Here is a 23102-nt window from a genome sequence, read left to right on the forward strand (position 1 = left end):
CCTAACTATATATGGTCTATAACCTATGGTTTTTTCAGTGAATTTTCAAGGTTTTGTAAATGCTAATTCCTAACTATATATGGTCTATAACCTATGGTTTTTTCAGTGAATATATATATATATATATCCAAGGCAAATTCTGTCTCTCCGGTTCGCGGCACGGCAGAAATCAGGGACCACCAAGCAGCATGGAATATCAGGTAAGTTTATTATCTCTTCCTTGTTTCATTAGGCATGACTCGTTTCGGGTAATGAATACCCTTGATCACGTAACAGGCATGCATTGCGAGAAAATATTTTTGTACCCATTTGTTTCTCATTTCAAACACCACGTGATTATAGAAAGTGTCGAAATATTTAGTGAATATGTTGTAAACGGCAATTGTTGTTTTTTCTGAGCTAATTTTTCAGTCAGATTTATGTCAGCATAAATGCATAATACGCAATAAATATTTGTTCATAAGAATTGCTGTATACAAAATCTATAAAGTTATAAAATTGAACACTTATTTACATATATTTATAAATAGGAATTTCTATGTAAATTGCATTGTTATAATCACATTGCGCTAAAATATAGATATACATTCCTATATCCCATCAAGGTTGTTGGTGTAAAATAACAGCTTAAATGCTGTAATGCATGTGCAAAATACGCAATAATTTTAATTCATACTTTAATTCTTATGTATCTCAATATAGATATATACATATATGTGTATGTAAATTACCTACTGGCAGTCGCCAGTAGGTAGTTATAGTTAGGACCTAGTTACCAAAGGAAATCCGCAACATTCTATTTCGAACAACTTTGGCGCCGGTTGACGAATGTTTGCAAAATTCTCAAAGAAGATGGGGCTATTGTTCTACAAAAAAGTTTTATGAAAGTTGATGACATTTCGACCCCACTGTTAATCGAGGTTCATCAGTGGGTGGGATACACATAAAACCCAGTGAGAAAAAAAGTTAAATTTACTCACAGGGTGCCCAGCCAGGCACCCAGTGAGGCGAAGTGTCAGGGATAAATCTTGCAGAAAGTGTCAGGGTAGACCACGTTTTGTTTATATAGAAACAAATGCCGGAAGGGTCAAAGTCGGCTGCACGTTACAGGATGGAGTGACTGTGCCCTGTAATCTGGAGGAATGTCATGGTCAGCTTCCAGTAGCAAGTGCCATGTGGACGCTTCCCAGATTCGTTTCTATCCAAGACACACGGAGTACCCGACAATACTATCCTGTTCGGTAGTTGTAGGCACATATTGCTTGTCTATAATGCTCTTCATACATAGTAAGGCCTAACCTGACACACTTCTACTTTCTGCAAGATGTATCCCCGCCAAAACCCTCCACTGCGTGCCCTGCTGGCCCCGTGTGAGTAGATTTATCTTTTTATAACATGGTTTTATGTGCACCTCACCCACTAAAAGCCAGATCCGGATCTCGTTCAGACAGCATTGATACCGAATTGTGTCCGGAATGTTTTCCGCACTGATGGAGCACGGTCTCGGAGAAAAGAGACTAGCTTGTAAGCAATCTGCCTGTTTAACTCACTAACAAGTTATTAATAAAGTTTTGTGGAATCTAATATGCAATTACACGGACCTTGGTGGGTTAGTGAAGCTCGCGTATGGATTAAAGAAGGACTAATACTGCTTTAAAACGGGAAATCTGTTTTGCGCATGCGTCATGTACATCTACGTAGTATGATGAGGTAATACTTGAAGGGAAAATTCTGGCGCATGAGCAGAAAATATTAACATGGCAGCTTGAAGATTCGCATGCATGGCACCTGCTTATCTGAAATTGAAGCAAGCTATTTTGCTAATGCTAACCCCGGGATAAGTCTAAGAAATAAAATAGGATAGAGTAGAGGTGGGTGGTATACGGTGCAAACACTTATTTTGAGAAATTAACATCTTTCTTTTGACTTTTATCATTAGTCATATTTGGGCCATTCTCGCATAATGGAGTGAGCTGAATGACGCGAAGACTGTGCATGCCCACTGAGTGAAGCCATGAAGGTCAATGACAGAGCAGTTGAACGGAAGCCAAGATCGAGTGCTACATCCTGGGAACGGATGGTGGAGAGTTCAACAGTGAAAAGTTCTATTCATCATAATGTATTAATGTTTCAAAATTGATACATGTAGTATATGGGAATAAAATGTATGAATAAAAAGTAAAGGGTTGGTTTTGTGTACAAGAGTTTAACTGATTCTTGTGACATGTAAGCATAGTATGATGAAGACCCCCTTTGCCGGACAAATCAAATTTCGTATTTTCCCGATATTGAAACATTAATGGGTGGAACATGCAGAACGAAAGGTATAATTAAGATAGCTTTAGGTATTTAGTCAGAGCGGACATTTGAATGCTGGTGAGAGAAGCTGACACTGTGAGACGCTGAGTTGCTGATGAAGAACTGATTGCAGAACCCGAAGCAGAACTTTCTATCCTAAATTAATTTGGGTTAGATTTGAAGATTGCGGAAGAATCTTGAGGAGGAAGAGAATGTCAGAGAAGGGTTCGGCTCAACCGTCGGTATCTTTGAGAGGGTAACTGTCCTGTCCTTGTTCCTGTTCTGAAGTCTTTGTCTCATGAATCTATCTCAGGGGACCCCCACAAGCCCTTTGGCCATGGGGTTGGTCTTCTACACCATCCTTGGTAATTATAAGTTTCAGTTATTTGCAAATGTTTTTGATCTTTTCTCTCTGTCCACTCCCTTTCTGGCATTAATTATTGCATGAGTCAGAAATAAATGTATTGTGTTTATTATTTGAATCTACTCTCCTATGAATGATGGTGACTGCACTGTATTGAGATGGTTCACATGCATTAAATCTTTAGATAAAGATTTTAAAACTTCTTGAGTCTGTGGTGATTTACTTAAGGTATAGCAAAGTTAGTTTTAAGTTAATTATCGCCATCAACTAGTTTCAACTAACGGTCCATCGACCAGAGAAAAGAACCTGTTGATCTGTGAAAGGCTAGTTGAACATTGAACAGAGGATTTGCATAAACTAATCCTAAACAGTTTGTGAAATGTTATGAAGCTTGAACAACCACCACACCAGGGGTTTATCCACTGTGAATTTTATGGGCCCAGGTGAGTATATGGTAGTGGAGTATCTGTTGTTGGTGAACCACTGGATCAGCATGACTCGGGTCTGGGGAGTCTGACCAAACAAGTACGATGCATTTAAATGCATCCTGATACGTTTCGGTCAGACTCCCATTTAATTCAGTGGGTGGCTGTGTACCAAACGAATATAGCTCTTTGTCCCGCAGTCTTTTTTCCGGCATGACCGCGTTGTGATTCCGCATACCATTACTCCGCAAGTCGGAACAACGACTAGCGGAGGGGGGGCACTGGATGTTGGAATAGTATAATTTACTATTCCAACTCCAGTCTGTGCGGACACTAGGGAAGGTGTTGGATTTTAAATCCAACACCTCCCCCCCTCCGCAAATCGTTGTTCCGACTTGCGGAGTAATGGTATGTGGAATCACAACGCGGTTGTGGTAAAGACCGCGTTGTGATTCAATGGGTACCCCCCCGGGTCTGATTTGAGGGGCCAATGGTGAAGGGGGGCTTGCTATGGGCCCCAAAGACTGAATACAGCAGATTTTTTTGATCCAGGCAAACTGACTCATTAAGGCTGTCCGAATAGTTCACCGTATTGCTCGCTTAGAAAATCTATTCCATAGAGCTGCACGATTCGGCTCCGGAAGGCTATATCTCTCTGAATGCCTTGCAGAACCAATTCGGTCAGCGCTAAGGCTTTCAAGGCATCGTACTTGTTCGTTCAGAACTGTGAACGATGCGTCGGGAACAAGGGCTCCGGATCGGTTAAGGCAATTCCGCATACGATTCAGAGCCCTTCCAAAAAATATCAGAATCGGCCCCTAAGTCTGCATATTTATCAGCTGGCTCTCATTGTCAGGTCCTGATGAGACCCTCCCCCCCCCATTAATAGTGAGGTTGAAAATTCATCGTCTTACATAAAAAATGAAACATTTCCAGTGTTTGCAAAATAATAACAAAACGTTTGAATCATCATTGTATATTTATAATGGTTGTTTCTTTACGTTTATTTTTGTCACTCAACCATTTGGTGCCTGCAGTCTGTTTCCTGGGTTAATTGACCAGGTATACCTGTCAGTTGGTTTTTGTATATTACTCCCAGACAGTGAGACAAAGCGGGAATAGGTGCTGGCAGGATGGGATATCTCTGACTTGATGTGGTGAAAAGCTCTCACCTACTAAACTTAAACATCACAAAGGATAGGGCTCAGCACACTATGTTTCACACTAGTCTTTTGTGCTCCCAGACAAGCTGGGGCCAAGGCAAGGAGGAAGGATATTTCAAACATTTCTGGGGTGGAAATCTCCAGAACCTTCTCCTACTTCATAGCTGGCACAGATATAAATATTGGACCCTCAGACTCAACCCTTCAGTACACATCTGGACCTATGGAAGACACGGAGGAAGGACTGTTGTGCTGCTCTGCTGCAAGAAGGAAAGATTGCTACTCTGCTCCTCTGCTATTCTGCTGCTTGATTGACAAGGACTGGCCTGCATCTTGAACCCAGGACCAACAGACTAACTCCAAGGGCTAGTTGGCTGGTCCTGATCAGAGCCTCAGCGACAGAAAAGGCCCCAACCATCTAGAATCCTGAACCTGAACTCTGCCTGCTGTAAGTCTTGCCCCCCAAGGGTCACCACCCCAGTTCTGCTCTATTGTAAGTAGTCCACAAGGTGTCCTGCCACCCCAGCTGTGGTTTCTTGTGCAGAACTGATGCAGCACATCACATCTCCTTGCCACCCCACATTGGAATCGCATCTTCACAAACCATTTCAGACATAGGACCTTTTATTGCAGTCTGCAGCTCCATGGAACTGCTGCTTAATGACGCATCCCAGATGCAGGTCTTCTCAACACAAACCTTCATCAACAGGACTATACATCACAAGCTCCACCGAAGCCTTCAACGTAGCTGCTGTTGCACGGCCCTTCACCGACACAGGATCTCACAATGCTGTGCAACCAGGATTTATGGTACTTTGTTCAGCAGGCATAACTTGATTCCTGTATCTGGCCCACACTCAATCATGGTCAGCCTGCACTTGTGGCTTGGTCCTGGTCCAGCAGTATTAGAGAACAACAGTTGGAGCTTTGTGCCTCTAAGAAATGTTTTCCCTTAAATCTTTCACATTGCATATCTCTGGTTCTACTAATTGTATATTTGTTTGTTTGGTATCAAATAATTCATTAAGTTTTATTCTATTTTCCTAAGTGGTGGGGAATTTTTTGTGCTGTGTTTTTACTTTATTACTGTTTAACGTTCTGCATACTTTAAACATTTCCCTCTAAGTTAAGCCTGACTGCTTTTGTGCTAAGCCAGAGGGTTAACCACAGATTAATTTGGGGTTTGCTTGTGTTTCACCGGGACACGAATTGTGGTTGCTGCTTGCTTAGGATTTCACCCTCCAGAATCCGTGACACAATTTACTACAGAAATCATATGGCTTTTTAGCAAATGTAAGTGAACATTGTGCTATAAAATGCACTCTCTTTCATATTTGTTATATTTTTCTTGGGAGAAGAACTTCTTAAATCATCCCAGAAGACTACAGGCTCAAATGCATTGCTTGTTTCCTGGAATATGTTGTAAGTAGTAGGCCACACCCCTCTCAAAGATCCCCTAGTCACCACTGTCCATCTACCTCCTTTTAGGTACCACAATTTAGAATTCCCTCTGGATTACAGCATGCCAGTATGATAAAAAAAGACACAACCTTCATCCTTTCCAAAGACAATATTAAGCCAGCAGTGCTTATGAGATGGTAGGCTTTGTAATATTTACCTTTGTTCAAAGTGTTGGGTTAGAAGTCAGAAAATAGGTGTGTCTCAATGGCATAAAGTAACTAGTGTATATCTGTAAACAGGGCAAGAAACTTCCCCAAACACCATATGTTCAGTAGATTCAGAGGAAGAGATTTCCCTATACTGAGACTTTAGGCATAAATGCACATGCCATGCTTACTCCTCCAGGGCTGACTGACTCTGCCTACTCAATTACCCATATCCGCTCCTCTAACCATATGAGGCCCCTGCAGACCGAGCTGCAATGCTGTCCTGAGATTCCCAGGCTCATACTTCTGCTCCTGACCCTTGTCTATCATGCTTCTCTCCTTTGTCTAGTACACCTCCCTTTTCTTCTTTTTGCCTTTCCTTCCGGTGTTGTTTTACCTCTTTATCTGTTTTTTCTTTCTCTCTCAGTATTACCTCTTTGCTGGTTTTGCAAACACTCTTTGCTCCCTCACTCTTGATCAGATCTTTTGCTTTGTTGTCTCCTTTTTTCTTTTTCCACACACTTTTTGCATTCTCACTCAGCACTTTTTCTTTTTTGAAGCTTTAAGCATTTTTCCATTCATGACTGCATGCTTTCTGAACTGTACTGTCTCTTTGCTTTCTGCTTTTTGACTCTCTTCTCTCTGCCTTTTGACACTTTTCTCTCTGCTTTTTTTCTCCTTTTTCCAGCTCTAGTTCTCAGCCTTTTTACCCACTTTCCAGCCCTTCCCCCCTCTGCTGTCTGCCCACTCTTTTCCCATGTTGCCCTCTCATCCCCCTGCTCACTGCTACCGTCCCTCTCTCTAGCCCTTCCCACTGTCATTGGAACTTTTCCCGTCCTGCTCCTACTTAACGGTGGCCATAATGTGGATGCACTACAGATGTGTGCAGAGGACGCAGTGGCGTCACAGCAAAAACAAGCCCATCTGCCCAACGCCCTCACCCATCACGAGGAGCTCTGGCCCTCCACCCTCCCATTTCACTCTCAGACGCAACTTGCTGCATTCCTCTAAGACCAGAACCCTGGTTGTACCTCCCAGTACCACAGCTGGGTTTCCCCAGTCAACACAGAAAATCCATTCTCCTGCACTTCCTACCAGTTCTCCTGCATGTCCCCTGCCTACACAACCCCTGGCCCCAACTCACACTCACCACCGAATACACATTCCCACACACCCTACATCACCTCCCACAAAACTCGTGGCCGTCCCTCTCCTGCCTACTCTTCAACACCCTCTCACTCATCAGATATGCCATCAAAGTCTGGCAACTTCTAAAGGACTTCTCAGTTGACCTGCTCTTCCTGATAGAAACCTGGCTCAACACGACATCTGCCTCTTACATTGTTACACCGATCTCTCCCAGATTCAAGATTGTAAGACAGCATATATGCCACAGACCAGGAGGACAGCTATCCTTCATCTTCAAAGAAAATATCAACTGCTCTGTTAAGTCTGCTAACACCAGTGGCCATCTCAAACACATGTGGTCTGATTCACAAAGGTGAATGTACATTTTTATGCAAGTTTATGATTGCTTGATATTCACAAAAAGATTTATGAGTGGTATACTTATGAGTGTGGAGCCTCCCACATAAAAAGACTCGTAAAGATACTACTCATAAATCCCTTTGTGAGTAGCAAACAATTGAAAACGTATACAAAAGTCTAAGTTTACCTTTGTGAATCAGGCCCGCGGCCTTTAAACTGCACGTCTCCAACAATAGTACCCGGGAAAGGCCCCCATCTAGCGGCTGCATGTAGTACAAACCAACTTCGGCAACCCTATCACAGTCTTCATCATTCCCCTGCTACTCAAGAAAGTCATCCACAAATGACTAGTAGACTACCTAAGCAACAATAACCTCCTCAATCCAACCCAATCTGGATTTGGGCCCAACCATACCACGGGACATCCCTCATGGCCTCCAAGGGCGACATCTGACTCATCATGCACCAAAGCTCTCTTCCTACTCAACCTATCTGCCAAAGTTGGCATTGTCTACCCACCCTATCCTCTTTCAATGGCTCCATCCACTGGATCTGCTTCTTCCTCACCAGATGCACTCGGTTGGACTGCCTGGCTACCAACACCTCAGCCATCAAACTCTTCTGTAGAGAGCAGCCGCCTCAGGTAAGAGCGTGGGGCAGTGGGGCCGGGTGGGTGGGGGGATTTCCAGAGATGACCACCAGGGAAAATCAATTATTTATTTAATTTTCCCTTGTGGTTGTCTCTCAAAATCCCCCCACTCTGCCCCACTGCTCTTACCTGCAGCGGCCGCGGCTAGCAGAGCACCCAAGGATCATCTCTTGGTTCCACGCTGTTCAATGCCTATGTGACACCAAAGGGCAACATCATCCTAACCCACGGAATCAACATAATCCCTATGACGATGACACCCAGTTCATTCTCTCCATCTCCAAAAGAAACATCCAACACCCAGACTAACTTCATCTCATGCATTTCCAAAGTCACCAGTTGGATGAAGGCTAACTGTCTGAAATACAACATAGACATAGCAGAAGTGGTACTATTTGGCAAGAACACTTCAACATTGAACTTTATGGGGTCCACCAGACCTTGGACCAACAACCTGCTCAACCAATCAAGCCAGGAACCTGGGCATAGTGGTGGACAGCCAATACTCAATTGGCAACCAACTCAATGTAGTTGCTTCATCTTGCTAAAATTTCCCTGAAAATCTTCAAATGGCTCTCAATAAACACAAACAGACCATCACCCAGCCCTTTATCACCTGTAAACAGGACTACTGCAACACACTTTATGTCGGCATCAAAGTCCAACTGGCCAGGAGACTTCAGGTCATTTAAAACGTGTCTACCAGACTTACCCTCAGGCACCCACCTTGCACTCACATTACTCCACACCTCAAAGAGTTCCATTAGCTTCCCATCTACAAGCATGCACTTTTCATGCTCCTCAGCCAGACAAACAAAGCATTGCACAACCTAAACCCTGCTTACTTCAATAGCTGCCTCACCTTCCGAACCACTACGGATCTCCTGCTTACTCACATCCCCCATATCAGGAGATCCAGGGCCTGCAGCCATGCCTTCTCGCACCTCACAACCAAGGCCTAAGGTGGCCTCACCCTGTACATCAGAAGCGCATCCTCAGTCCTGAAACTCAGCAGGAAATTGAAGACAGCTCTTTACCTAGACCTGAGACTAGACCAGCTCAGTCCCCTCCTTATCTAATGCCTGTAAATCCTCCTGGGTGAGATTTGCACTCTACAAGTAGTCATAACATAACCTTACATAAAATACCATGACATAATAGATTGACTAAAATAAGAGAAAGTTTATGAGACTAATACAAAATATGAAAATCTATGATTTATATTGAGTTCAATTTTGTAAATCCCCAAAAATGCGAAACAGAAAATTTATAACGCACTGCATAAATGTCTACATTGTTTCATGATTAAATTCCAGTTCTTCACTGGATATAGTTGCCTTTTATCAGTGTCTGTAGCCCAAAAGCCCCAGTCTCTGAAAACAGTTTATGTAATTTGAGATTGAGTTGTAAGGAACATCTTTAAACAAAGAAACAATAGGAGAGCTGATCTCAGTGCACTGTCTGGAGGAATCCACTACGATTGGGGCTTAGAGGGTCAACGGTTTGACATATAGAGTCATTCTTAAAAGCAGGATAGATGAACTGTAGAAGTGGTGACATAGACACCTGGGCCCAGATATATAAAACCCTTGTGCTGTATCATGCGAGGCGGCACAAGGGAAAGCAAGAGCTTCAGTGAGATTTACTAAAAAATGCAAAGCTTTCTTGAGTGGTTCTGCATACCTGAGTGAATCTGGAGCAACGCAAGGCAGCGCAAGTCTCTGCGTTGCTTTATTCTGTCCCAGGGAGGCATTCCATGAGTGGAGTGTGGGTGTTCCCAACCATCCACCCATGGATTTGAGCACCTTCCCTAATTTACTAAGACTAAGAAAACCTGGGAATTGCATCAAAATGCTATACCTTGCCAGGCGAGGCATAATAAGGAGAAAATGCTTCTCTAGCCTCAATTTTCCTCTTTCTATGTATGCTGCAATCTGCATTCCGAAGCACTCGTAGAAAGGAAAAAGCTTCAGAGGGTTGTTTTTGTGCAGAAAGGTGCCCCTTTGGCATTCCTGCCCGCGCCATTTTACGCAACGCAGCAAGCTGCATTGTGTTACTTAACTTGTTAGTAAATCTGCCCACATTTTTCTGTACCTGAACCTCAACATGTTACTGAGTATTGAATCATGGGGTTTGTTGCTCACCCTGGCAGAGCTACCTGCTATGATATAATTTCATTTCATTGTCTTTTTATCAGAGCATCTGCATAGAGGTTTTTACGCCATCGTCCTTGGCTAAGCAGGTCCCAGGCCTTCCACCTGTCTAAATGAGCATACCAGGTCTGAATTGTCCTTTCTGTCTGCACCAAGGTGGTGAGGAATGGACACTAGGAGATCACAAAAGGAAGGCTGATAAATAAATGACAATGTCTTGTAAGGATAGTTCATGGAAGGATTAAACATTACAGTCTAGACTTGGATGCATTCCTCTTAGCAGTAGTAATAAGAGTGGTATACGTAGGAGTAGCATTGGTTGTAGTAGCTGGTATGGCTGTAGATAATCTGTCGCGATACAATATAGTATATAACACCGCCGATGTAGGCGATAGCTATGATAATCCCAAGTACCAGAGCCACGTTGTTGAAGATCAGTGCTTTACTGGAATATTCTCGAGCTTGTGCAGCATTGTTATTACGAATGGCTTCTTTTGTCTGCAGAGGAGAAAAAACAGGAATTGTTAAAAGTCAAAGAAGTGAAATATCTCAAGATTGACACTGCTTTTGGGACAAGTTAAGCCTTGATTTAAAACTGGTCCACAGTATGACTTTCCCACATGAAGTATCTTAAGGACCTTGGAAACACCAGAAGGGATTAATTCTCAGGATATCGCAATGGACGACAAACTAGCTATCGCAACTTTTTTGTGCACAAGGTATAGCTTGAGTCCGTTGGTACATTTGGGTGTGAGATAAGGATGGACACGTTACAGTTTTAAGACAAAGCCATCCTAAAAGAACTAGCAAGATCAGGTTTTGTAAATTCGATAGGCCTAATTCGCAAAGGTAAATTTACACTTGTGTGTAAGTTTACACTTGCAGTAGCAACTTTACTACTTTTTGGCATTCATAAAATTATAGTCTTAGGGGCATATTTATGACTATTGTGGGGCAGGGCAGTGCAGCAAGTCTGAAACAGGTAAAGGGCAGGAATACGCAGTATTTATCCAATACAGCGTATTCCCGTTATTTTCCTTTATGCTGGCACTGTTGTGGAAGCCTAACACCAACGCAGGGTTTCTGTGCTGTAGGCAGGAGTTGTTTTGGGCAGGAAGGTCCACATTCCTGCACAAAAACAATCCTGAGAGGCATTTTCCTGTTTCTATGTGTGCTGCAATAGTAAAGATATTTCTCCTCATTACGTCTCTCCTAGGGCGGCGTATCTTTTTAGTGCATTCTCAGGTCTACCTGTTCTTGTAAATCTGTGAATGCATCAAAATCTGTGGATGTTGTGTGGGAACACCCTCCCAACACCCATGGATATGCCTCCCAGGTGTAGAGTAATACAACACGGCCATTTGCGCTGCGTTACATTACTTGAGCATCATAGAGCCGCGAAGGGCCACATAAGGTGGCCTTGTGTGGCTTCATAACTCTCACTTTACATTTGTGTCAGCCTTGCACCACGTTGCGTGGTGCAGGAGCAATGCAAAGGGGCGCATAAATATGCCCCATATTTTCTGAGTACCAAAAAGTAGAAAAATTCAACCTACGTAAACTAAAATGGAGAGGAAAGGATTTAAAACCAATAATGGATAAACTCAAAAACAAACTGCTTAGTTTAACACCGGAAGTAAAAGAAAACCTGGTAAAAACTTGGGAACATCTATGTGAAGCAGTAACAAGAAACCCACCACGAAAAGATCAAAATTCCATAAGATTTAAAACTGGCAAAAAGCCTTGGTACACAACTACCCTGAGGGAAGAAAAAAGAAAAATTGCACGAGAAGTCCGCAAGCAGGCACGATTGATAAAAAATGGTAAAAAAACAAACAAATCGGAATTGAAAGCTATGCGGAAGAAATATAAGATCATGCTGAGTAGCGCAAAAACACTGTACCAAGAGGAAATGTGGACTAACCTACTAATCGCTAGCAAACACAAAAATGCCATTTTGGGGTATTATCAACAAACTGACAAGGGGGAATACCCTAAAACAGGAAGCAGGTATCGGAGAAAGTATATGGACCCAGCATGTCGAAAAGATGTTCAGCGACAGGTCGGGAGGTAAGAAAAGATACTGTAAATTGGAGTGCAAAGTATGCATTAGAAACAGCGAACATGCAGGAAACTTGACAGGAAAACGAGATAATGCACTAGGAGACAAGCTAAAGCAATCAATGGGTAGTGGAAATGAGAACAATCCTGAACACTCACAGCTCAGCAAATCAGAAAAACTACTGAATGCTGTGACCGACACCCTAGTAACAACAGCCCAGCTCAAAGATAAGATAACTCGCCTGAAAAAAGAGGGAGCGGCGGGTCCAAACGGGCTTCCAAATGCTATCTTTAAATATTCACCTGAATTTTGGGCAGAATATTTAACTCCACTCTTTAATGCAATCTACAATCAGAACAAACCACCAAGATCCTGGACCGGGAGCATAATTCACCCCATTTTTAAACAAGGTGACCACAACGAGCCAGGGAATTACAGGCTGATATCGCTAATGGATGTCGAGGCAAAACTATATGGATCATGCCTATTATCACTCCTCCATGACTGGATGGAAGATACGAACATAATACCGATGTTCCAAACTGGTTTCCGGCCAAGAACGGGTACTCTGACAAACTTGACAACCCTGGCGCTCTTGAAAGAAAAAGCTGCAAAAAGGGGAACAAGATTGTATGCTTGCTTTATAGACCTGCGAGCAGCCTTTGATAAAGTGAACAGAGCCCGGCTATGGGAAAAATTAAGATCATGGGGTATCCCGAAGAAGTTATTGGAGGCTATTATAGTCCTGCACAGCAACACCTGGGCTCGAGTAAAACTGGGAGACGGTAGCAGCGTAAAGGCCGAAATAAGAACTCAACAGGGCCTAAAACAAGGCTGTGTACTGGCCCCAAGTTTATTCAACCTGTACATGGCAGATATAGTCAACCACATGGAGATCGGGGAATGCCATCCACCCCACATGTCAAAAATCCCTATCCCTTTCCTGCAGTATGCAGATGATATCGTTGTTCTGAGCCAAACACCGATAGGGTTGCAAAGATCGATCAACAACTTGACAACTTATTTGGAGCACGAAAGCCTGGAACTGAATAAAGATAAAACTAAAGTTGTTCGCATTGTGGACCCAAAAAAGCAAATATTCAAATGGTATGCAAATAGTTCTCCAATAAAGGAGGAAACATCACACAAATACTTAGGGTTGAAACTGGAGCGAGGTCCGACGAACAAAGAACATAAAACCGAGCTAAAAGCAAAAACACAGTCTTTGATCTACGCATACCGGCAACTACAAAAGAAACTAAGTTGTCCAAATTATACACACCTGCTGATAGTAATAAAAGCTCAAACCTTACCAACCTTGTCATACGCATTGGCCACCTGGTGTGGCAAAGAAGCAGGGCTGCTAAACAGCCTACAAACAAAGGTATACAAGGCAGTCCTAAACCTACCAAATTCGTCGGCTCCGGCACAGGTCCGTCTAGAATTTGGCCTTCTAAATCAGAAGTTTCGCAGTATGGGAACCTTTGTGAAACTCTGCCATAAAATACGTTTGTCGGAAGCCAACTCATTGGACAATCTGTGCTGGAAAGAAATCGAAACCCAGCAGAAACAGCAAGTTTCAAACAGTTGGGGAGGTTACCTGTCTCAATCCCTAAATTGCATAGGAATTGAAGAAACTTGGGACACGAAGCCAGATAGATCCACCTTTGATAAAATTGTAAACAATGCGGTAAAATGGGAATCCTACCTCGAAGACAAGATAAATATCGCAAAAAGACGACACGGGTGGACTGTGATTAATTCATATTCCTGGATAAAACCACAGACCTACTTAGAAAGTCACTTTAACAGTTTGCTAAAACAAAGATATATAAAACACCGACTAGGTCTACAGTTCTCAAAGGACTTGCTACCAGCCTGGAAAAATTGTCATACTGACCCCCATTGTCGTCTATGTGGATACCGAAATGAAACCCTAACGCACTTACTATGTGTGTGTCCGGCACTTAAGGACCTGAGGAGACGTCTTTTAAAGAACATTTTTAACAAATTGAACATTCGGACTTGCAGGCAAGCCGTAATTCGATGGCTAGATGGATCATGTCCTATGTTGGCCTGCAGGGGGGTCAAATTTATGATGAAAGCCGAATCTCTCTTACAGCAAGCTGACCATGGAACTATACCTCCAAACTGAAATGTTGACACTTACCTTGCCACTTGACAAACCGTTTTAACTGCTAAAACATTTTTTTTTTAAAGTGTTTTATTTCCTATGATGGTCAATATGCATTTTTGTAATGATTTTTAATAATTTTATACAATAAAATTGACTTTGAAAAAGTAGTAAAGTGACTACAGCAAGGGTAAACTTACACAAAGGTGTAAGTTTACCTATGTGAATCAGGGCCTATTTCTTAATCAGACACAATGTTTGTGAGCATTCTTGAATTTTTTTTATTGAAAAGTTCTTGGGCATGCTGAAAATAAAACATTTAACTTATAATAGAAAGTTTTTGTATTTACAGGCAAAATAGGAGATGGGAGAAGAGGGTGGAATTACGTTAATAAGTATTCTAAATTGATTAGTTTCAACTTTACGTCAATTTATTGATGCCAAAATTTACAGACAGCCGGTCTAACAATAGTGACTGCCACTTTACGTAAAAAAAAAATTTAATGGATTTTCAGATTAAACAGTAAACTTAAGTGAACACATTGATCCATCTACGTATAATTTGATTGTCCCTTTTTGTGAAACATTCAGTCTTTCACCAACAACATAATGAACTTCTGGCTCTACGTTTCGAATCAAGTGTGATGTGAATGGTGCCTATGGCCATTTGTTTGGGTTTCCTGCATGGAACAATAATAAATTATGCCTAGAAATGTAATATGATCTTTCACTTTAATGCAAAGCTTTGCCTTACTCTGCATCATAGAGGCGTTCCATGGATGTTATGGTGGGTGTTCCCCCTCAACAGCAATGGAATTTGACGCTGCCCCAGATTTAGAACATCAGGTAAACTCAGACCAGCGCCAAAATCTTGCGCCTCCCTAAAGCAGGCTTAACAAAGAGAAATGTTGGCATTTTGTTTTGTTGTCTTTCAACATGTCTTGCGTTCAGCAGCACCGAGAGAAAGAGGCATATGCCTCTCGTGATTGTTTTTGTGCATGAAGGGGCCCTTTCCTGCACAAAAAACATTGCGGCAACAACACAGATATCCTTGCACAAGAGTGCCTGCGTTGGCGCACAAAAGCAAAATGTGCGCCGGCACTAGCTGAAAGGACAGGAATGAACGGTATCTTGTAAATTTGGGGGCAGATTTATGTTAACTGGCGCATCCCGAGGGATGCACCAGTTAACATGCGCCACAGTGCGCCACAGCTACGCCACCCATGGTGCGCCGCATTTATGATGCGGCGCACCATGGGGCAAAAACGGCACAGATGCGTGACGCATCTGTGCCGGAAATGTGGCGCATTGCTAGAGTTGCGTCGCAAGCGCGACGCAGCTCCAGCAATTGTCTGGGGGGGCCTATTCTTTCAATGCTGCCTCAAGCCTTACGCCTGCTTCAAGCAGGCGCAGGGTTTTGACGCAGCATTGCCCTGAAAGTGACTGAGTGAAATTTCATAGATTTCACTCAGCCACTTTCAGGAGGCGTTCCTGCGCAGGAACGCCCCCCCTGCGCAGGAACGCCTCCTCATGGCGCAGTGCTGTACAACGTGACGCATCTCCTAGATGCGTCACGTTGTAAATAGGGTGCAGGGATGCGCCACGTTTCCGTGCCGTTGCGTCACGCAACAGCGGCGTAAACGTGGCGCAAGCCTTTCATAAATCCGCCCCTTGGTGCTTTCCTTTTCTTTTGAATTGGCACAGGCCAGCGCAGCAACATTATTTACGATGCTGACCTATGCCAGTTCCCTGTAAATATGCCCCTCAATTGGTGTTTGGCCCTAAGGACACAAGTCCAAAAATGATTGGGCTCTTCATACTCCTGCGTTTGATAAAATGAGTACCATTTAGTAGGATAACAATAAGAACAGATATTCAGTGTCAAGACACTTCTTGCAAGTGCAATCTTTGACACGTTTTTACATTCCTTTGTTATGAGTGAATGACTCTTGATTTAAGACTAAGTGCTTGATTTAAAGTTTGATGGACAAGTGCTCCATCAGAAACTTGATGGACATCATTCCGCCTTATTACGAAGGCGTTGTATCCTGGTGTACTTCTAATAAGACAGACGGGAGATCCATCACGTGTGTGACTGAGTATTGTTCCACAAAACTTTAAATCAGGCCCCAAGTCTTTCATGCATCCTGCATAGGTTCTACGTATGGGAGTCCACAAGATGGCTCCTATCCGCAACTGAGGTTTGTTTAGAAAACCACCTAAAAGCAGGCTATGCCAAGCTGGATAGCATGAGGTTGGGTCAATAGGTGTTGGCCAAAGTGTAGAAGTAGGCTATGAACTGCAATCACACTTGATGATACAAAATGCAATCATCCACTTGGTTTGGTAGCCCTGCAGTAGTGATTCACAGTATTTCTTCCACTTACTCCCCACACACCAATCAGATGGCATGCTAACTCCTCTGCATGGCACATGCTTCTCTTGCCTAACATGGACACGTTTCTGCCTCAAGAAATATGCCTGCCAATGGCTTGACCAAAAATACTGCCAGGCCTCGCTGTATTGTGGCCCCAATGATCCGTCCGTCTTCTATGTTGAAGCCCTCTCTCTCGCCAGGCTCCTCTCTAAAGGGAATCTTTCCCCTTCAGCACATGCCATCCGTGGCTTGTGGATGGACCAGCAGAGATGTCTCCTGGGCCGCATTCCAACACACCTTCTCTCTCAGCTGCTTATCTTGAGGTCATAGGTGAATAGCTCTGGTACATTCTAGAACTTGCATATATATATGTCCTTCTTTAGAGCTCAATCAGATGGCACCAGTCCCAGCCAATTGAAAATTGCCTTATCCTTTCTTCCCAGTCTAACAAACCTATGGCTTCCCCAGGGTCCTGCTGAACAGTTCTCCTGCTACCCTCCTCTGGCACTCTGCAGCCACATTTAGGCGCACATGGCAGGGACAGTAGATGTGCGCCCTCACTCCTCTGACCACTAGCGGTTATATTGACTCCGCACAGTGAAAGTCAATACACCCATAATACACCTAAAATAGCAATATTTTGGGGTTGTAGCCAAAAGTATCCATCGGTGTTCTTCATGTACAACTAATAATGTTAACGAATTGGCAAAAAGAGCAAACTAAATTAAAATCCCCCATTGGTATTCAAATATTCTTAGCTGAAAGCACATGCAACATACAACCTTTCCTCTACATCACCCATCACTTATACAGCGTCTATCGCCTTTTCCAGTATTCCACAGTCCACAGAACACAGGACATTTCCATCCCACTGGCACTCAAACCACCCATTAGGGATGAATGAAAGAAGGGGTTTGTTTCATCCAATAAGGAGATGCTGGCTGTATGCCAGACCATGAATGCAAAATTGTGCCCTAAATATTGTTTATAAACATAGCATCCCTATAGGTATTGACTTTTGATTATTTGCTCAGTGGGCGAGAATGTTTTAGTTGATTATATCTAGGACACAATATTAAGTCGGACTATATTCCGACAACGCTCGTTTGGCACTCTACCATCACATCAATATAGTGCACAAAAGTACGTCAATGGATTCCCCATCTGGATTTAGAACTTCATGAAAAAAATGGAGGATTATTCAATGCCATCTGACTTTAAGTCCACCCCAAGCCCCCCACTCCCCCTTCACACAGAGTCACATTGATTAGCTAATAATAATAATCTTTATTTATATATAAAACCATATCTTTAAAAGTGTTTCCCAAATCACATTGTGTACAGTTTTGTGAATAAAATGGTTAAAAGAGAAACCCATACGGGCACATTGATTAGCTGTGATTGGTATCAATATGCGTCTTACTCTCAAAGATAGTTACATTCATTTCATAATCATGACCACTTTAGAAATTGTTATTTATTTACTTATTTTAATTTGCTCTGTGTCTGGGAGAAACCACTCCAAGCAGATGCATTTACACATTAACGTTTTTTGCTACAAAGCTAAAGAAATATGGCGACTACTGAGCGGGCGGGGCCATGACAGAACCGCTCCGTCATAAGCACATCGCAACCGACGCTGGTGACGGAGCGGTTCCGTCACCAGCATGCGCCCGCCGCTCTTCCGCCCCGCCCCCTTAGCACTGCGGCGAAATAGCCGCCGCAGTGAAGGTGTTAAACAAAATAATTTGGGTGATCATGCACATACACTGGCAGCTGCCTCGGAATGGCTAACCACATCGCTGCGGCGGCTATTCCGCCGCAGCGCTAAGTGGGCGGGGCGGCCGCTCGGCGGCCGCATGCTAATGCCGGAACCACTCCGTCATTAGCCGCGGTTGGGCTGTGCTCATGACGGAGTGGTTCCGTCATGGCCCCGCCCGCTCAATAAAACGCGCCGCGCAGGCGCGGCGGCAGGGCCATGACGGAACCGCTCCGTCATCAGCACAGCGCCACCGCAGCTGATGACGGAGCGGTTCCGTCATCAGCATAAAAAGGGTTAAAAAAATAAGATGGTCACCCCCCAATATCACCATGTCCGTGGAAAGCACTCAGAGCAAGAAGGAACTGGGGGAGCAAGCCAATACGGAGATGATCTTTAATTAAAAGAAGCGGTTCGGGGCATCAGAAGGGGTTTGGGGAGAAAGTTAGTGAGGGTGGCAAAAATGTTTGTCGTATACTCTTCAAAGCAAAATCTGATGTCATCAGTGGAAGGATGCATGCCATCCAACAAAAACAAGGAGAGACCAAAATGAGCCCTGGGCAGGACAAACAAAAGAATAGGGAAGAGAGCCATCGAGTCAAGAGCAGGAAAGGGAGAAAGACATGAACATTCACGGGTAGTATTGTATTATTTACAATCGGTCATCAACAGCAAGCCACTAAAGCCATGCTCATGTAGATGGGCATTTCTCAACATCCCCCCTTTGAGAATGCGCGGGTTTCAATGACACACCGCAGCCTAGAGGACTCCCTTCTGCAAAGCCAGAGGCTGCGTCAGTATACTTGGATACTTGCTGGCCAGCAGCACTTCTGCTACTGCATGCAGCACTGCACTCACACACAACTCAATGAGCTCTAATCACTGCCCCCTACTTATTGCCACAGTACATAGTCTGCACTGCCCTCTACTTACTGTCCCAGAACTAATACTCACATGCACGCACACACGTACACAGACACACACACACACAGCTATATCACTGCACCTCAGTTATAGTCTACTATGCCTCTACTTACTGTCCCACCACACACACACACGCACACACATGCTGACAAGCACACACAGACACACACACATATCTATACCAACCCACTTCATTTATAGTCTACAATTCCTCTACTTCCTGCCCCACCACATATACACACAGAGAAACACACGTGCACACAGTGGCACACTCACACACAGATATACCATGCACTTCAGTTATAGTCTGCATTGCTTCTAGTTTCTGCTCCACCACTTACACACACAGACACACAAACATACAAACACTTACACACAGGTATAACACACCTTACTCCATTAACTGTCCCACCACTGAAACAACAACATACGCACACAGCTCTGCTGGTGGGCCTCAATCTTAAGCGAGTACTGCTTCACTCTCCAGCACTGACTTCCTAAACACCGCTGTGCTATGGAGAAGTGTGGCTCACTGGTTAGAGCAGGCAGACCCTGAAGCAGAGGTCAGACCGGGGACCAGGGTTCGATTCCTGACGCGGCAGGGTGTTGAGCTCAAATGTCCACGGACTCGATAATTCTCGCTTCGGTGCCTGACCTAATCATGGGTTCACACTCTGCAACTCTGGGCATTAAGCTTGCTTAATCTCCACAACCGCCCCCGCGGCGGGATGCCTGGCTTTCACCTTGGGGATGCCCAGTAGGGGCTATCTCACAGGGAAAAGCCAGGATGGGTTCCCAAGGCAAGCGCGGAGATACCCCTTCGGGGGTCGATTCTGGCGCTATATAAGAAATGTAATAATAATAAGGCATGGTCTGTTTTTACTCCAGCTTATCAAGCAATGAGTGGTGAAGCTACAGGCAGGTGACCTTCAATAAGCTCCCACTGCGGCTTGCAGCAACTGGTGGGTTCTATGACTGGGATCCACACATCACCTCCAATGCAACTCCGTTCTCACCTGTGGCAGCCATCAATATACCCTACCATTGGGATCCGCAGCCATCGATATACCCTACCATTGGGATCAGCAGCCATCCACATACCCTACCATTGGGATCCGCAGCCATCGATATACCCTACCATTGGGATCAGCAGCCATCCACATACCCTACCATTGGGATCCGCAGCCATCGATATACCCTACCATTGGGATCAGCAGCCATCCACATACCCTACCATTGGGATCCGCAGCCATCGATATACCCTACAATTGGGATCCACAGCCTCCACATACCCTACCATTGGGATCCGCAGCCATCGATATACCCTACAATTGGGATTCACAGCCTCCACATACCCTACCATTGGGATCCTCAGCCATCCATACACCCTACCATTGGGACCCACAGCCTCCACATACCCTACCATTGGGATCCTCAGACATCCATACACCCTACAATTGGGACCCACAGCCTCCACATACCCTACCATTGGGACCCAAAGCCATACACATACCCTACCATTTTGATCAGCAGCCATCAAGATATTTTACCATTGGATCCGCAGCCATCCACATACCCTACCATTGGGATCCACAGCCATCGATATACCCTACCACTGGGATCCAATCACACCATTGCCAATTCACCTTATATAATAAACAAGAATCGATTGATGGTTTACCTTTCTGGAGAAGATGAAAGCAGCGAGGCCGATGGGAAAGCAGCAGAGGACCATTGTGAATATTGAGTAGACCTGATAATCCCGTATTTGGCCCGGTAATGGGGGCATAATAAACATTGGCCCGGTGGTCCGCACTACATTGTTGTCAGGGACACACTGTACATTGCCAGGTGGGTAGCTGATAGCACCCTGGAGTTGGCTGGGCTGGTTGAAGCTGTTAGCCCACTGAGGATGTTGTGGCTGGTGATCCTGGTTGAAGTTGCTAGCGTCTTGAGGCTGCACTGGCTGGTTGAAGGTGCTCTGGTTGAAGTTGCTAGCGTCTTGAGGCTGCACTGGCTGGTTGAAGGTGCTCTGGTTGAAGTTGCTAGCGTTTTGAGGCTGCACTGGCTGGTTGAAGGTGCTCTGGTTGAAGTTGCTAGCGTCTTGAGGCTGCACTGGCTGGTTGAAGGTGCTCTGGTTGAAGTTGCTAGCGTTTTGAGGCTGCACTGGCTGGTTGAAGGTGCTCTGGTTGAAGTTGCTAGCAGTTTGAGGCTGCACTGGCTGATGGAAGTTGCTCTGGTTGAAGTTGCTAGCGTCTTGAGGCTGCACTGGCTGATGGAAGTTGCTCTGGTTGAAGTTGCTAGCAGTTTGTGGCTGCACTGGCTGATTGAAGTTGCTCTGGTTGAAGTTGCTAGCGCTTTGAGGCTGCACCAGCTGGTTGAAGTTGCTCTGGTTGAAGTTGCTAGCGCTTTGAGGCTGCACCAGCTGCTTGAAGTTGCTCTGGTTGAAGTTGCTAGCGCTTTGAGGCTGCACCAGCTGGTTGAAGTTGCTATCCAATTTAGGCTGCACCGGAGCATTGTACTCAGGGTGTTCATAGACATGATCGGTGTTAAGAGTATCCATGGTCTCAAGCGAGGCAGAATAACTCATTGTTGGTGTTTCCTGTACCTCAAAGGTGGCACACCTGCGTCCCCTGACACCTCACTGCTACCTTTCTCTGTCTCTTGAAATTAAAGCCACTAAAGCTATGTGTGCATCTCTCTGTCGGACCCCTCTTTGTCTGATCCTTGTCACCGTCACAGTACCGGAAAGAGCGCTGCTCCAGGGTATGTAAGTCTAAGTATAGACTCTAAACAGGAACGCATAACTTTATTTGCATTTCTCGTAAAGACCGCCTTAATGGGCGGTGCGGCATGCTCCCCCAGGGTGAACCTATCTACCCGTGGATCACACGTACTCTATCTTTCTGGGAAGTATTTGACGCACGCCCTCCAGGGGGGTGCTAGATATGTGACATACCTGAGAGGGGCAGACCCCCGCCCCGGCACCCCAGAGCTCTCTTGAAGCTTTCTTAACTGTTCCATTACTGTTTGAGCGGTGGCCTTGTGAGAGCGACAGGTGCTTGTGCAGGAAACTTGATCTACAGCAGCCCATCCCGATCCCTCCATGCGGCCACAGAGACGGGGCAGCATCTCAGGTGGGCCAGAGTGCCCAGCCTGGAGCACGCCTCTCAAGATGAAAGAGCTGGGCAGCTGTGGGGCATGGGGCCCGTGGTGCAGAGCGGAACCCACCGCTAGGAAAGTCGTCCTCTCTACCATCTTTCAAGCAGCAGAGTGACATTTTAGGACTCCCGTCCCAAATTAGGCAGGACCAGGGCTGATTAACCACCTAGGAAAGGGGGGGGCACCACCGACATTTTCATATGGTGCAGCAGGACCTATAAATAAAGTGGAAGTACACAAAAATAAACATTATTTCCCATCTTACTGTGAATGTTGTTTCATTTCGTAAAATATAATGGTATTTTATGCTTTTTATTGTCTATAAGTTGAATTAGGTATATCTGGAGGCACCAACATCTTTTAAGTGATTAGGGCCCCCTAACGATCTTCATCCTGCGCTGTGCAGGGCGCACCATCACTAAATCTGGCAGGAGAATTTCAATTATTTACAATTCTAGACTTGGTTCAGTAACACCCCTCACCCGGGCCCACAGGGTGAAGCAGGTGGCACATTGTCAGGGCCGGTTCTAGGAATTG

At 44.6% G+C, this 23102-nt stretch overlaps 1 protein-coding gene across 1 annotated transcript; it reads right to left on the reverse strand.

Annotated features, from left to right (window-relative positions):
* Window positions 1–10423: 10423 nt before the first annotated feature.
* Window positions 10424–22100, reverse strand: LOC147701222 (uncharacterized). Its single transcript, XM_086929323.1, has 2 exons — window positions 21085–22100; window positions 10424–10645 (listed from the first exon to the last, which is right to left on the reverse strand). Exons 1-2 carry the CDS (start codon window positions 21991–21993, stop codon window positions 10424–10426), a joined length of 1131 nt encoding a protein of 376 aa, XP_086785449.1. The 5' UTR covers window positions 21994–22100.
* Window positions 22101–23102: the final 1002 nt, after the last annotated feature.

Source organism: Lissotriton vulgaris, chromosome 7 (genome assembly GCF_964263255.1).
Source record: "Lissotriton vulgaris chromosome 7, aLisVul1.2, whole genome shotgun sequence".
In the NCBI taxonomy this organism is placed as follows: domain Eukaryota; kingdom Metazoa; phylum Chordata; class Amphibia; order Caudata; family Salamandridae; genus Lissotriton; species Lissotriton vulgaris.